The sequence below is a fragment of the Magallana gigas genome, chromosome 2 (genome assembly GCF_963853765.1).
Source record: "Magallana gigas chromosome 2, xbMagGiga1.1, whole genome shotgun sequence".
Lineage (NCBI taxonomy): Eukaryota > Metazoa > Mollusca > Bivalvia > Ostreida > Ostreidae > Magallana > Magallana gigas.
The window spans coordinates 21,301,384-21,318,041 of NC_088854.1; the positions used below are offsets into that span (position 1 = coordinate 21,301,384).

General features: G+C 34.0%; 2 protein-coding genes across 10 annotated transcripts in view; both read left to right on the forward strand.

Moving 5' to 3' along the window:
- LOC105323058 (myosin-IIIb) overlaps window positions 1–6,635 on the forward strand; it is a 40,599-nt gene extending 33,964 nt beyond the window's left edge. For 8 of the 9 annotated variants that reach the window (XM_066075556.1, XM_066075559.1, XM_066075560.1 and 5 more), the window contains 7 exons: window positions 272–532; window positions 631–851; window positions 1,061–1,129; window positions 1,423–1,503; window positions 1,836–1,913; window positions 2,728–3,153; window positions 3,899–6,635. In XM_066075556.1, coding sequence (XP_065931628.1) covers window positions 272–532; window positions 631–851; window positions 1,061–1,129; window positions 1,423–1,503; window positions 1,836–1,913; window positions 2,728–3,153; window positions 3,899–4,124 — 1,362 coding nt within the window. In that variant the 3' untranslated portion in view covers window positions 4,125–6,635. The remainder of the gene's footprint in view (window positions 1–271; window positions 533–630; window positions 852–1,060; window positions 1,130–1,422; window positions 1,504–1,835; window positions 1,914–2,727; window positions 3,154–3,898) is intronic. The other variant, XM_034446933.2, reaches the window with a different exon arrangement.
- A 3,739-nt stretch (window positions 6,636–10,374) lies between these two features.
- LOC105323051 (transcription factor Sp5) lies at window positions 10,375–13,334 on the forward strand. The gene is made up of 2 exons (XM_011422008.4): window positions 10,375–10,636; window positions 12,074–13,334. The coding sequence occupies exons 1-2, from the start codon at window positions 10,589–10,591 to the stop codon at window positions 13,085–13,087; spliced, it is 1,062 nt and encodes a 353-aa protein (XP_011420310.3). The 5' UTR covers window positions 10,375–10,588; the 3' UTR covers window positions 13,088–13,334.
- The last annotated feature ends 3,324 nt before the right edge of the window (window positions 13,335–16,658 follow it).

Below are 16,658 nucleotides of genomic sequence, written 5' to 3' on the forward strand. Positions count from 1 at the left end.
ATGCTAATGGCGGTGTTGCCAATCTCTGTTATTTATGTCTCTGTATCTGGTGAGAATAACTGCATTACATATAGTTTTTTAAATAAATCGGACAAACTCGCTTTATCATATAATGAATTGGTAATATAAAAAAAAGATAAAGAGGTAATTAATCAGAATTTCAGAATTGTTTTTGAAATGAAAATGTTGTAATTAGTATGTATTAGTATTTTATATTATGATAAGCAATTACTTTGTCATAAGATACTTCATCTCATTCATATTTTAAAAGGTTGAGTTGTACAATAAGGAGAAGTTAGACATTTTAATGAGGAACAATTCCCCAGTGCACTCACCTTCAAGCAAACCCAGCAATGACGATACAGCAATTTATGCTCAGCCCCAGAAAAGAAGAGCCCCACCTCCTCCCATAGCTCCCGCCAAAGTAGAGAAACCCCCTCCTGATGTGGGAGAGGAGAGACTGGACCACATGAAGAAAATGAAAGAACTCAAACCTGTGATGCCCACTTTGGAGACTAATTACTATGATCAGGTAATAGCTACCTGCAGTTTAGAGATGTAGTGTAGACTAGAGTTGTCCCTCTTTGTTTTGTCTAAAGTGGGTTTTTTTTCTGATCCATGTTTTTACAGATAAATGGAGTTAAAAGTCCTGTTGTGAATGGATACCATGATGAAGAAGAGGTGAGAGAGATTCCTCAGCAACCTGTTGAGGCTCCTCAAACTAAGAAGAAGGAGGAGATTAGGCATGAGGCTGTTCCTGAGTCCTCAGTGAGGAAGGAAAGCCCTGTATTGATAGTGAAGGCAGAGGTTCATCCTCAACCTCAGTTGCCAGATCACCTCAGGAAGCGAGGGTAGGGATTTCTGGGCAAGAAAAAAACAACTTTAAATGACAAATACAGTGAAGTTCAATGAAATTTTACTGATAATTTTGTTTTTGTATAAAAACTTTGGAATGAAAGAAGTTGAGATTTAAAAACATACCTTTGACTGTAATGTTTCTAAATTGCCTGTATATTGTGAATGATGTAATATTAATGCTAATTATTATTTCATTATACAGAGAAGGAAAAGAATTGATGAAACCAGAGAACAGCAGCTATTATGATCAGTTTTCTCAACCCTTAAAGAGGTAATTAAGAATAATAATAGGATTATTTCTCATAGTCAACTCAACTCATGTGAAATATTTTCAACAAGTCAAAGCTTAATAACTTACATTATGCAGGTAAGAGCAAACGTGCATCATGGCAATTTAGAAATTCAATGCATATTGTGTGTGACATGTTTTCCCCTTGATGTTTTCTGAAAACTATTGTTAATGATAAAATTGTTAACTAATCTTGCATAATTGAAAAAAAAAAAATGATGACTTCCTTTAGCAGACAGGTACATGTATTGAGATTCCAAAATTTCATTCAACAGTTCCTATGAGGTTCCCAAAGACCAGGTGATTGACTGGGACATTCCTTTGGTGGAAGCGCACAACCAGAGTTTTAGAGACAGGTATGGCAGGCTTTTTAAACAAGTGTTGCCTGAGAAACTAAGCAAAACTTTTTGGCTCATACACTACACCCAGAGCCTATGATGCATATCACATAATGATTGGCCATATTGGTTCATCGTTAGTTCATAGTATGAGAGGGATTGTAAGAGCAAGGAAGCATGTTGTATATATAATAATATATTCCTATTGTATCACAACCAATATTCAATTGGTTATGTTATTTCTATTATAATATGTTCAGTTATAATGAAGCATAAAGGAGCAACGCCTTATCAAAGAACTATTGTATGCAAGGGAGTTGTTGGTGTTATTGTAAATCTCATATTTATAGAAGAAAACCCAAAGCTGGAACTGAAGAGTTTGAAAGGACAAGAGCAGCAAGGAGTATTGCTGAGGCAATTCTAGCTAAGTTAGTGGTTTGATGGCACTGTAATACTTTGTGGTTTGGTGTGTGTGTGTGTGTGTGTGTGTTCTAAATATTAATGCTTGTATAAATGGTGTTTTGAAATATTCTAAACCATCATAGTTTCGGACTGTCTCAAACTTTGCTTAGTTTACAGTACCTTACCAGACTCTGGTATTTTAGAATCTCAACTAATCAATGTTAAATCATCTGATAAATTGAATGTTGGTTTAGGGTTTTGTTGCACTTACAATTTTTGAAATTAAATGTTGGCTTAGGGTTTATTGCACTTAAGATTTTTGAACTGAATCATTTTTTTGTGGTATCTTGCTTTGCAATATGAAGAAATTGATGTAGTGGTGTCACTGGTGTGCTTGCAGCAATTTTCTATGGGTGGCAGAAGGGTTTAAAAAGAAGAAGAAACATGTATAATCCTTACTTATTTTTCATATATTTCAGACTAGTATTGTGTATTGTGTTAGTACATTACCTTCATTAACCAATTTAAGCTAAAAGTTGCTTTAGATGTTTGTGAGGTTTTACATATATTAAGTTCTATTTGTGCACATAGTATTGACTGCTTTCAGTAGTTTTCACATGACAGAAAGATTTTGATTTTACTCAAGCAATCAAAATTTTCTTCATATAAAGATATGGTTTTGGTTTTGTACACTCTTCACTCCTACCTGTTCTGAGAAGGCATTCAGTAAAGGTACCTGGATAAAAAAAAAATGGCATCTATATATATACATGTAGTCAGATATTTTTGACAGCAAACTAGTTAAGGAATTATCAGATTATCATTATTTTTTTTTTACAGTGGATCTCTTACCAATGGACAACAATCAATGTCAGGGATCAGTAAGGATCCAGCCTCCTTCAGAGAAGAGTTCTATAAGGAGAGTAACAGGCAGGAAATGGTGAAGACACTAGAGAGACAAGTTAGCAATAGTTCTGTAGGACAGTGGAACCACAGACAAAGACAAGATGGGGAACAAGAAAGGGATGGTGTCCTCCAGCCTCCTGTCCCTCCCCCCGCTCCCCCACCCCCTCCCCCCATGAAACGGGATCCTCCCACATTCTTCATTCCTCCACCCCCTACAGACCCCCCTCCCCCCATTCCTACCAGTGTTACACCTCCGTTTTCTATTGAAATTCCTCTGACCAACGGAAACCCCCCAATGAACAATGGTATTCCCAATGGTGTTGCCTCCCCCACAGCATTGGCCAAAGTCAAGTTCCAGTTGTAAGTCCCTCCTTGTTATTGTCTATGTTCGAAGGACCTGTAACAAAATAAATCAAAATTTAATCATTGAATTCTTTTAGTAAGGAAACTACATGTTTGGTTGTTTTTCCTCTTTATTCATGTTACAGGTCCTATGTTTAATGTCTTTATAAAATATGTTTCCTTTCCTTTGTATTTATGTTATTTGTTTATTTTAATGGATATTTTGAATGTTTTTAAGTTGATCAGCTTAAATTAAACATTTGACCGAAAATGTAATTGTGCCAAAATCATCTTTTTAATTTTTTGAAGTTAATTTTATATTCTGTAATTAGCATTGGTTTTAGATATCGATCAATTGAAAGATAAGAGGTTGTCTGAGAGTAATGTGATCATGGATATTTCCACATTTTTTATTTTGCAAATCGAAAGTGAAACAAACCTTCAAATAGCAAATAGATTTATAAATATGATTCAGACCCAACTGTCTAAAACCAAAATACACTGTCACACAAAAATCTAAATATTTAAACAGAATCTGAGGTTTAAGGAACTGAGTTGAGTAGTTTCAAAATATGGGTGACAATTGGGCCTTATATATGGAAGTTTATTAGTATGTATTTGAGTATCTGTTTTTATACTCTCTTTGTGGTTGTTTAGTGTAAACTCACTGTGCATGGAATATGCCATATTTAAAGCATCAGTTTTAGTTAGAAATATTTTTTGCATCTATAGTTGATTTTTTTTTATTCTTTTGACATTATAGGAAGCCATCAGTAATTCCACCCCCCAAGATGAATGGAACTGCCAATATCGCAGAAGAGTTAAACAACGGAATCGATTTTAGAGGTCGTTTACGCAAAACAAACTTTGATCCCCAGCTTGGAATTCGGCGCAAAGATCCCAATTCTGTGACACAAGTTGATTTCCGCCATTTATTGAGGAAAACAGGTCGGATACACTTTGAGGAGGGAGAGGAAGAAGAGGAATAAAACTAGTGACCCCCATATTACCATGTGAGGACAGACTTATATAGTATATATTGATAATTAAATGGACCTTGATCCTGACACATTGAATGAGGTTTTAGACCTTCAGACAAAGAGTGAATATTTACTTAGAATATATTGTGATATTTCATAAACCAGTTACACAAACCTTGACTGTGATAAAATCTGCAAAACTCTATTATTGTGTGTGCTACCTTGACTTGTATTGTACCAGCACTGGAAGTACAATATACTAAGCCATAGAGAGACTGTTGGTAAATTTTGGTACATTGTTCATGCAATTATACAGTGTATATTTATTTTCTGGTGTATTCCATTCTTTCTATACTTTCTTGCCAAGCAGGAAAGTAAACATATATTGTTATAGCTAGAGTATAATCTTATCATACAGGGATTTAAGGAACCAAACAAATGTTGATCAATATACATGTATACAAGATTATTTTTTGTGCACCATTTTCATCAACAATTATTTTTCAATACATATACACATGTTCATTTGAGTCTTCCTGAACTATTTTCCTTTTTTGTCTCTCAGTTTTATTGGTAGTTCATGTACATTATCTGGTTAGACTAACACTAACTCATTGAGAGCTTTTTTTTGTTGTTCTATACTGTATAATATCAAGCTCAAATTCATAAGTGCAATCCCTATACAATATAGTGTTGTGTGTACCACCAATGATTCATCTCTAATCAGTTCACATTTCATGTTCCATAGAAATTGTTATTTTAAATGCATAATCATGGATATAATGACATGATATCTGCATTTACGGCAATTCCAAGCAAGTTATTTAGATTGCGATCAGTCTGAACTTTGAAATGTGTTCAAAGGAATGCCTGGTGGTCGATTCTATTTGGGAGGTTGTCTAGGAAAACTCTGCAAAGAATATGCCAACAGAGTTTTATGAAAACATATCCAGAAATGTATGTCGTACGAAGATCTTATTGGATTGATGTGGTGGTCATTGCCAACAAATCTTATGATTAAGTGATGGTACAAGCCCCTATTAAAATTCAAATGAACAATTTTACATTTACTCCAAAGTTAATAAAGTAAATCTAAGTGCACATACTTTACATTTACCCTTAAGTTTATGAGTTAATTCATTTGCACATATTTAACATTTATTCCCAAGGAAAGCTTACATATCAATTAGCAGTGTAATAATTTTTATTTGAAATATATTTATGAATGTATTTATATATTTCTGTGCTTTTGATTGTTAGATTTGCATTATTGGTCGGAAGCTTTAACATACAAGTCAGTGAAAGGTTTACTTATTGATCCATTTAATTTTTTCAATTATTTCATGACATATATATGCATCAAAATATTTCTTAAAATTTTTATTTCATTTTTGTCCACACCAGAACAGGTACATATTCATTTGATTGAAACTTTTTTTTTTATAGATATATATAAGTAATGGCATTCCATGACCTATTCTATGAAATCATTGCTTCTAAGTGTGTGTTCCACACAATCAGCATTAGTTGACAATTTGAGAAAGAAATGTCCTCTCATCACATTACCACTGTATATCAATCATGGAATTTTATATCCCATATTGCTACAACATACATTACACTATGATTCAGGTACAGTGAGTGAATTCCAAACGTACACTTTTTTGTTGACTTTATTTAGTACACCTGTACACGTAATGTGTTTATTAACTTTAGCATACCTTTTTTGTCATTTTTAATATTAAGATTTTACAAAAATATACCCATGATTAAATATTGTGAAAACCTCCATTTTTTTACACCCCCAAACCTATTTTTTGTCTGAAATGCAACATTTCAAAGTTAGCATTAAGTTCGCACAGTTTATACAGAATTAGGAGACAATTTACAATAGAAAGGGTCCAACACTATACCTATTATATTTTTAAAATTAATATATATATGTGTGTAAACTAATTGTATTATGATTTACAATGTACGTATAATGTTAAGATTGTTTTAAATTTTTTTTTGGTCTATGATACTTGTACACTTAAAATATGCAATTATGGATTGACCTATAAATATACAGTAAAACTATTTCTTGAAGACACCGCTATTCTGAAATAAATAGATTTTCTATTATAATAATCAGATGAACTGAATTTATTTAAACGAATGCTATTATGTTTAAAACAAACAAAATTGTCATTCAAAAGTTTATTTTATATTTTGATTAAAAATAAAGCAAATAAATGTAATGATTTTTAATGAAGAATGTTATTTCAGTTAACTTTAAGATTGGTTTTTTTGGTGTTTTTTTTACAGTATTTGTTTTACGATTTTCCAGAAATATACGTACAGAGTTGAAACTTTTTATACCTTACTATGTCAGTGCATTGGTTGTTGATACAAATTCTTGACCCCCGTTGTAATATGCACATATTTTATGAATGTTAAGAGGTATATGATTTAATGAGGTGCTGTTTCTCATCGATTGTAGAAATGATAAAAAGTATATAAAATTCATATTTAAAAATCGTGATATGTTTGCTTTTTATTTTCAACCTATATAAATCCTTGTTTTCTCTAGAAAACGATTTGATGAAAATTTCTGGTCTGTAAACCTACTTGATGTTTAACGCGGAATACTGACTTATGTCGGTTAAGTATAACCTCTCCAGCCCTTTAACAACACTTTAAATATTTGTTTAATGTTTTACTTTGAAGGGATTATGACTAACCAAGAGCTATTCAATTCTCATATCTTCAAAGAGGAGGGTCGGGGGGCGTGGATCGCACACTTTGTTTAACTAACTCTGTTTGATGTTTCCCGCCCCAATAGCAGCAGCGTAACACATTAGCAGACGGAGGAATTTAATTCCCAGAGGGCGCGAAAGGGCAACTTCGCTTGACCGGTCGTCTGCAAAAAAAAAATATTCGTCAACTGAGAACACTGCACTGCATATGTATCCTGAGAAGTTCAACGTCTGCGTCTGGCTTCGATGTTAAAACTGGTGTAAAGAAATCAATAGCAGAAATGTACGACTGCGCTCTTTGAGTGAGAGAGAGAGAGAGGATCTACTTCTTTTTCATTGCCCATTTCAATATACCTGGCATTAGCCTTTGATCGTACCGCCGTGGTAGTTCTTGTAAAGTTCGCCTTTAAAGTTGATAATCGGTATAGAGCTGCTTACAAGATGTCGATAATCGAACCCGTTTCAAAGACCGTTTTTATCTTGTTTACTCTTCAAAGTGAGTTGGTCGGCGCGATGGCTCTTGAGTAGAAGTAGTTGCAAAACCGTTTCTGCGTACCTTGAATTCACTTTTTTTAGTTTTTGAATGAAATAAACTTATTTCCCACTAAATCAATAGTTTATAAATTGCGGCGGCGTTTTGTTAACGATGTATCAGTCGCCGAAAACATCACTCTCTACTCGGATGTTCATTTAGACTGGCTTGCTTTGTATCCTTGAGAAGAATATTTATTTCGTGCTCAACAAATTGCTCAACTTTATTGACCTATGGGCGCGTGAGAAATGATTTTGAGATGAGGTTTTGCAAACATAAGTATCTTTATAATGCATCTGCTGTAAAACATTGCAAGATCATGGCGCTTTACTTCATTAGAAACCTCCTTTAGTCTGGTCTTTGTTCTTGGAGACAAAATGTTAGGGTGTCAAGGTATGCAAATAAGCTATCAATTTTTTTTTGTGTTTTTTTTTTTTTTTTACTTTTTTTTACTTTTAGAAATCTGTAAAGGTCATGATATTGTGTTTTGCAGACATTGCTAGAATCGATCTAAAGCCCAGTTTTCTCAGTTCAGCGTATATTACTGTATATGTAACATTGTATAATCGTAACTTCTCGCCAGATGTATATATACAGTACAGTGCAAGTATAATGGATTTGTAAACCAACTGTTTGATTTGAACATATTTCTATTGTACAAATACACGGGGAATTGGCAGAAATTTAGAAAATTGTCTGTTAGTTTAAATTACAGTTTGGTCTCCCTGTTTCTCACTGGTAGTCCTTGGTTTCAGAAGACATAATTATACAACAGTGTATTGCTCTTATCTTGATATTCTACCCCAAGTTCAAAATTGAAGCGACATTGAATGCTAATTTTAGGCCATTTTATTTCCTTTTCGATCTGGTGTCACTCTAATATTGACTACTGAAAGGCCCTTGTGTGTGGTTACTATTCAATTGAAAGATAAAACATAAGTCATCGGTCAAGGCAGTAAGCAATTCCTATTGCAGTATCTTTTGTATAATAATCTATGAAGGTTTATCTCTAGCTTGCTCATCCTTCACCCAAGTGTAATTAATGAATATCGTTAATTTGTGGGATAGAATTCAATCTAACTTGCTCAATACTAATATAAATTCCTTCCCCAGAGCAGAGTTTTCTTGTGACTTTACTCAGTCTGTTGAATGAAAGCGTAAGTTACCATCATTCAAATTTCTAACAAAAATGATTGAAGACCTATCAATTTGTTGTTGCAAAAGTATAAAACAACAGAAGCAATTTGTCATGAACCTTATACCATTTTTAAAGATTTGGCCTTAACATGCATATTTTGAACCCTGCAATATTAATATCTGATCAACGAGAAATACTACTTTATTTATATGATTTAGGGTAGCATTATTTTTTGGATGGTTCATGGACAATTAAAAACCGATCGGGCAGTTTTTGTATGGTTTTGCGAGTTTAAAATAATAGACGGAGCATGCTTTTAAACACGCGCATATTTTTCTAGAAACCAGGAAAAATTTGTACCTCCAGACACAAGAACATTTCAAACATGGGAACACAATTTGTGCGCGAAAAATAAGAAAACATGAAACGAAATGTATAGTCTTTTTGATGGCGGTTTCAAACCAAGATGAAACAGATCTCTTAAACCTGGCCTCGGTATGGTTAATCATTGGTCTTTGAGGGGGAATCTTTGGCGTGTTATTTTCCAATCCCACTAATATTTCTTGATGGCTATCAGTGATTATTAGCAGACGTTACTCAGTGGGCCCCGCCAAACCAACACGTCTGATAACAGGTATATCACTTCATGTTATAATTGTAATTCTTTGAAGAATAATTTCTTTTTATGAAGAATTATGGAAGACTTCTGTGTTGAGAACATTTTCTCTGAGATCTTTGTAAACCGCTCGAGACGCGAAGTCGGGCTTTATGAGGTGATAAAAAAGAAAGAAAATAGATGACGTCATCTGCTATATAGCACCTGCTCAAAGCGCGGTGTTTAAATAACATTAATCTAAATGGCAATTAATAGAGAAGAAAAGGCAGTCGTATTGATAGTTTGAGGTGGATGTCATAACTGGGTTTCCGAGAGATTTGGGGCTTTGTGGATGTTTGTGCTGTTTAGGTTGCGTCAGTGTTTGCCTCGTATGGAGATGAAAGACATGACATTGTGACAAATGTTGGTTTGTTGTGACAGAAAACTTTACCACTGTGGCACATTCTGAAGATGCGTCCTAACAACTGATTTTGAAGAAAAGAGCGTCAAAGCTCTGTTAACCATTTGATCCATTTTGGACATGGACCATACTGATTTCCATGACGTCTTATTGGAAGGATCTACTGCCAATTGCGAACTCTTTTTTGTAATAATTCAGTTCTGTGACTAAATAAAAGAGAAGAAATTTTGTAAATATTTTTATTTTCGTTTCAAACGTATTAAGTACGTTGGCTTAAAGTTCAAAAGACTCTTACATAGGAAAAATAAACACATTTGTCTTTCGTCACAATTTTCAAAATGAATCATCAATGATATCAAAGATAAGACATCTGTGGTGGTTGTAGAATGATAATCAAATTCTTTCTATTTAAATCTGCACAATTACATTTTCATATCAACCTTGTCTTGCTTAAAGGTCTCTTCATCGGCATTCTTCGTATTGTTAACCGCGAAGAAAATTAATCCGCCGGTATTCTCATGGTGTGCAGTCTTGTGTATTGGTCTTGCCGGTAGCCCTGTAGGTGTGGATTTTGGTGGCAGTGTGGGGCTGCCTGCCATATTACCTGAATGGGTTCCTTGGTATTGAAGCTTTGATCTCCTCAATCCAATTATTTATGTGTGTAAACGTCCTGCGAGAAGATTACTTGCCCGCCCTCGACAACCCCGTTAATAACAAGTTATAATCGCTTCTATTATGACTGTAAACAATCTCTCTCTTAGAACTTTGTATTTTGAAAGGATTTAATTTCCTTTTAAACTAACCCGCCTATAGATTTCAATTGGCTCGCGGCAAACTTCAAAGACATTGTCAAGTATTTTGATTGGCTCGCGGAAACATCAGAGAGATTACACTGGGGTAAACTATTTACGATTTTTAACAAGAAAAACGTTGAATTTATTCGAGACGCAAACCGAGTGTACACTTTTCGCTCATTCTGACGATGTCTGGATGTTAATTTTCACGGCTTTTAATTGCCCATGGTTATAAACACGTGCTGATTCACAAGAATGGCTACGGCGCTTGCATCACCTCACCCTTATCATTCTCCAATGCAGGTGAGATTCTATTTAGGACAATAAATTTAATTTGATTGTTCCATATAGTTTGCTAAACGCTTTATTTGTATAATGAATATCTTAACTATAAAATCTCTGAAACATTTTCTGGTACATCTACATGTATTGAATGTTGCAAGCACTTTGTATATTTTGAATTTTCTAAGAGAATAAATAATTTTGGGACAATATTATCTCTATATTTCGCATATGAAAATAATTCTAGAAAAACGAAATATCAACTTTGATATAAATTTCTTCAAAGTCTGATTTTTTAAAAATAAATATAGTATCAATTTACATTTATACAAATGGGACTGAACACAAGTTCAGATCTGCCTTATTTCTTCATTGGACCCCTTTATATGGTGTTATTTTGTTTGTAGTTATTCTATGACTTAAATAAATTTTCATATATATTGATTGAATTTTTATTTTAAGATGATAAATTCAATTATCTCGAAAAAGAGAAGAAAAACTCACTGAAACCAAATAATTAATAATGGTACATTGAAAATAAAATGTTATCATTTCTCGGTATTTATGGAATATATACTTTGTTGCATTTGTACATAGACGTAAAACTTTATCTTTGATGAATTAAAAAATTAGGAGTTGTATAACAAGTTAGCGTATACATAACAGTGCATGTATCTATATTTAATGCTAAAAATATAAATAAAATAGGAAAATTACACTAAATCTCGAAGCAACAAAAAAAGAGACTAATAACCATTAAAAAGACTACATTTGCCGTGTAAATCTACTCCTTTGGTTTTCAGAAATTAAACATTAATCACCTGTGATTAATTTGTGATAAAACATCAAAAGTGGTCAACATACTCAAAGCGACACCTGTTTATTATTTTTTGTTCGTCTCACGGACAACCACATCCGGGGGACAGTGTTCACTATGTAGCTCCATTGCTGAAACAAATGGCTGACCCCCGGGACTAAAAGCATATTACCAATACAAATGACTGACCCCCGGGCCCTCTTCCCACCTACCGCAAACGTTCATCAGCTTGTTATCTCATTTATCAACGTGTTACAGATTTAATGTAAAAAGGCAGCGGTTTCCATCCAACAGTTAACTAGATAATAAAGTATGAGGAGTTCTTGATATTGAAAATTAAAGGATGAAATTGAACAATATATTTTGCAAATTTCTTTCGTCGTAAAAATTGTAAAATTACAATCCTTCTACAGCAAGGTCGAATATAAAAAAAAAATTATTTTCGACTAATTTTATTCGTTTCAATAATTTGCTGGGTTATTTTTTCATCAGAACTATCACATATTTTTAAAACGTTATACATTCACTCATCGGAAGTTTGTAACATGTACATGCATTTTCATATATATTGTCACCAGTAATACTTTATAATACTTGGCGTCATAGCTTTTTATTGCAATTTCTGGTATTATTTTTTTCAGTATCCCATTTTAAATGACCAGTGTCTATCTGGTCGGCGTATGGAACACATGATGACCCCAAACCTGTCCAGACCATCTGATATAGTGCGACCAACACCAAACCATCCAATGCAAATGTGGCCGAATCTTAGATCCGCCGATATAATGCCACCTCTCCGGACACCGTTACATCCTCTTCAGTCAATGGTGACCCCAAACGTTTATTCTAATGACCAGGTACAACGAGAGGCTTTTAATTATGAACTTCATCAAGCCCGTCTGCGGCAACAGGAATTCCTCACTAGTGACAGACCTTTTTTACGAACCCCATCCACCCCTGTGTGTCCCCTCCCCCAATTTTCTCCGGTATCCCCGTCCTTGCCCCACCACGCTGTCCACAAGCAATTGTCCCCACCCCCAGCTGCCGAGGCTGAAGTGCCGTGGTGGAGCGTGCAGACAGTTCCAGATATGAAAATGAGACAAGCTATGATGTTCGGCCAACAAGGGATTGACTTCCCTTTCCGATCTCAGTATCCATTAATAGCAGGGATGAAGCCTATTCTGACCCCGACCCGTCGCTGTCGAAGATGTAGATGTCCAAATTGTCAGTCAGCCAAAAGCAGCGACAACCCGAACAAAAAGAAGCAACACATTTGTCATATTGCCGGATGCGGCAAAGTGTACGGAAAAACATCTCACCTTAAGGCTCACTTGCGTTGGCATTCCGGAGAGAGACCGTTTGTGTGTAACTGGTTATTTTGTGGGAAAAGCTTCACAAGGTCGGATGAGCTACAAAGACATTTGCGAACCCACACCGGGGAAAAAAGATTCGCTTGCAAAGAGTGTGGGAAGCGGTTTATGAGAAGTGACCATTTGAGCAAACATATCAAGACGCATGACAATAAGCGTCCAAAGGAAGAAGTTGTGTCCGAGAATGACGCATCGAACGCGTCCGATGACGAGGATGAAGACATTGATGTGGATGGAATAGATGAGTTTGATGACATATGTGAAAATGTTGATATTGATGTATAATGTGATACCAGTGTTATAATATTGAATACAAATGATGCAAGTGACTTATTAATATAAACACGCACACACGTATGTACATGTACTACTGGTGCAATATATGTACATGTATTATTGGTGCAATCTAACTGTGATTAATCTAGAATTAGTGCTATATTGTTTAAGAATCGATTTTCTGATTTCAGTGCTCATCGTGGCCATTTAAAATTTATTCATTTGTAGTTTTATATATAAATTTTACGAAGTACAAGTCTATGTGTTTTAAATACCAAACTGTTGATGTAACACTCGAAAAGTATCGCAAATTACTTCTGACGTTTTTTAGTATCTTAAACTATAAATAACTTTAAATACAGTGTATTAATTAAGTTAAAATTCCATAAAAAGTTCCCCGTCTATAGTGGAGATATTCTTATAAAATGATAAATTTGGTATAGCATTGCTAGAGTTTCTCTGTTTTTTCGGGAAAATTTGCTTACATCTCATAAAGTTGATAGATTCCTTTTAATAAATGTTTAATTTAGGATCATTGGTAGTTTTATTTTAAATTTTTTAAATATGCAAGAGAATTTAAAAAAAAAAATGTAAATCTATTTATAATCTTACTTTATTATTTTTCATACCTTTTCAATTAAAATTAAGAAAAGAAATGAATTTAAATAAGAGCATAAGTTATTTTACATTTTCTCTGTTCAGCCTCAATACTTTCAACATAAAGAGATTTCACTTCCAAATAATCGTAAACGTTTGCTTAGTTACAATTTACAATTATTAAAGAAATCAAGGACCCATCCACCGAATTTAACAGCGCTATTTTAATTTAAGACATATATTTCCTGCTTAAATTAGTGAAAGAAAATAAAAGTTATTTTAAAATGAAAAAAATCAGCAAAAGTCAGTTCCCTAAGCAAATTAATACAAAATCTATAGCCGATCATAAATAAGAAACTGTAATGACTGCTTTATAACTTGAAGTAGCGCACTTATCAAGTAATAGGAAAACGTCTATTTACTACATTTCAAATATTTTATCAAAATGTATTAGTTTATTAGGATCAAAAGAACCTCTTTGGATATACACATGCTGTTTCAAGAACCTAGTAAGTGGACGAGCTAGATAAAGGCCGCGATCAAACAAGGGATATATTGAAAGGCAAACAAAAACATATGTCATAATGATTCAGTTTTCTCACAGCAAACAAGGCGAAAGAGACAAAAAATTAAACATTCGCTCATTGTTTTGAGCTGTTTAGTTCCAAAGACCAATTCTTAAGAGCAATAATTTGAATTTATTAAAACAGTTATATAGTTTTCCCCCCCTGTGCTTGGGCAGTTTAATATTTTCTGACATTTTTAAAATTGTCCACTACAAAAGGGACCTCCCAACGTTTCCTTAGATCAATTTCAATTTTGCACATAAGACGAACACTTGTGAGTACCCTATCCTAACAAGCATTTGATCTAAAACATTTCATTCTTTGATATAAGCAGATTTCTCATATTTCTAAACACAATCTCGAGATCACAAAGTTAGGTGCTTGAAGCATATTGGGATTTTCATATAAAATGTAATTACTTTTCACGAAACACTTGAAAAAACTCGCTGCTCTGTGATCACGTTACCCCAACTAGCGTGCAGCCCTCACCATAATCTGAAAGACACACAGGAGCGACTCCACGCCTGACCCCAACGCGACTTTTTGTCTTAAGTTGGATAGCATTAGCCACCCTTCTAGTCTTTTTGATGTCAGCTTTTGTCAACATTCGTTTCAGATTAATCTGGGTTTTACAAGGATCAAGTTAAACTTTGGGCGATGGAGGAGCTTTGTGGATCTTTAATCTGACTGTCATCTTTTAACATTTACACGTAGGGGACATTTCCTGCGCGTTGCAAGGACCACAGTAACAAAAGTCTCTCCTTCTGAGATCTGGGTGGGTTTATGGCTGACAAAAAAATCGACTTTACGAATTCTTAAACTTGAGAAATGTTTTTCAGCCGTCTGCGAACCCCAATATAGAATATTTCTGTCGAATTTTACCTCTTTTTTCCACTTTTGTTAAATCTCCTACGACATATTGAGGCCATATTTTGAAGAATCGCGAATATGGTTTCACGGGTACTGTTTCATTGATCAATACACGATTTCGTATTGTCAGATGTAAGTTGAAACTTTTAAGCCAATGGTTAAACCCAGAAGCAACACACTGCAGACCAAATTGGAGATGCTTTTTTTTTTTAGCAAGGAATTACTTTAATCACTGTAAATATGTTGTAAAGCGGGACAAAAATGTCTTTCCTTAATTCAAAACAATCTCATAAACAACTACATTAATTTCAGTACCCTATCCGTAAGTTAGGCATGCTATATTTTATTTGTTTACCTGGAATAAAACATAGCTAAACTGATAACATGTAAGAAACAACATTAAATACACCTATGACTACAGCAGCTACGAAAACTTTGTTAACGTTGCTTGTGGAATTAAAGAGCAGTGTTTTAATACTTATTGCGCTTATATAGCTTATATATGTCTTTGGATTCTGAATTGTAAATGAATACATGTACATGTATTAGCATCTGTTTTGACTTGCTAACTTCTACCACACGGATATTAAATACTTTACACATCTTAGAAAATCACATTTTAATACTTAACGCATTCTTTAAATTCGCCCTATAAAATGAAAATCACAATGTTCTTTATAAGAGTTAAATATGATTTTTTAAATTTTATTTTAATTTCATTCAGAAGTAAAGTGATATCTGGAACACCTTTAATACATAAAATGGACATAGCACTTATGTTAATGGACAAGACTATTGCCACTGATCCAGATAAACCCCAAGGAACCCCGAGTACAGATGCCTTTAACACCGACGAACTTGTTCGGCCTAGCTCCTTTTGCTTTAAATCCATGGTTTTGCGATACAAATCAAATAATTAGCAAGAAGCCCTTGGCATTGGGTGCAGCTTGTAGTAACTTTGATCTTTCTTGCATAAAAGACCTGCGTGGCGATAGGACCAAAAGGCCGGGTCATTAGCAGACCTTTGAATTGTAAAGCTTTTCAGACTGTGGTCCTAACTATATAAGGTCCCCATTAAAGCCCCGTATTTCTCGAACTGTTAACACCTTTAACTTTATTTCAAATTTCTGTTGTTATTTCTTTCAGTCTTATTTTTCTTCTACTATTATTGAAGAAATTTTTCATGTATCGGTATTCCATGAAATATTACGATATCTGTTGGTACATGTATACTAAATCAGTTGTCTAACCATACACAAACAATGCAGGTAGATTACATACATTACATTTTGTACATGTAGGTGAACAGTATTCGAAGCAGCATTATTTGTTGAACTCATATTTTGGAACACCCACAGACTTATTGCAGGGTGAAACGCACTCTAAATTCACAGTCATTTCTTTTAAAACCGGGGGTTTGTTTAAAATAGCATATTAATTGTTTGAAGTCATGGCAGAATTGTTTTCATATCATGAGGATTCAAACGATAATTTTTTTTATAATATTAAAATTGATTTATTTTACCTAATTTTCAACGATATACCGC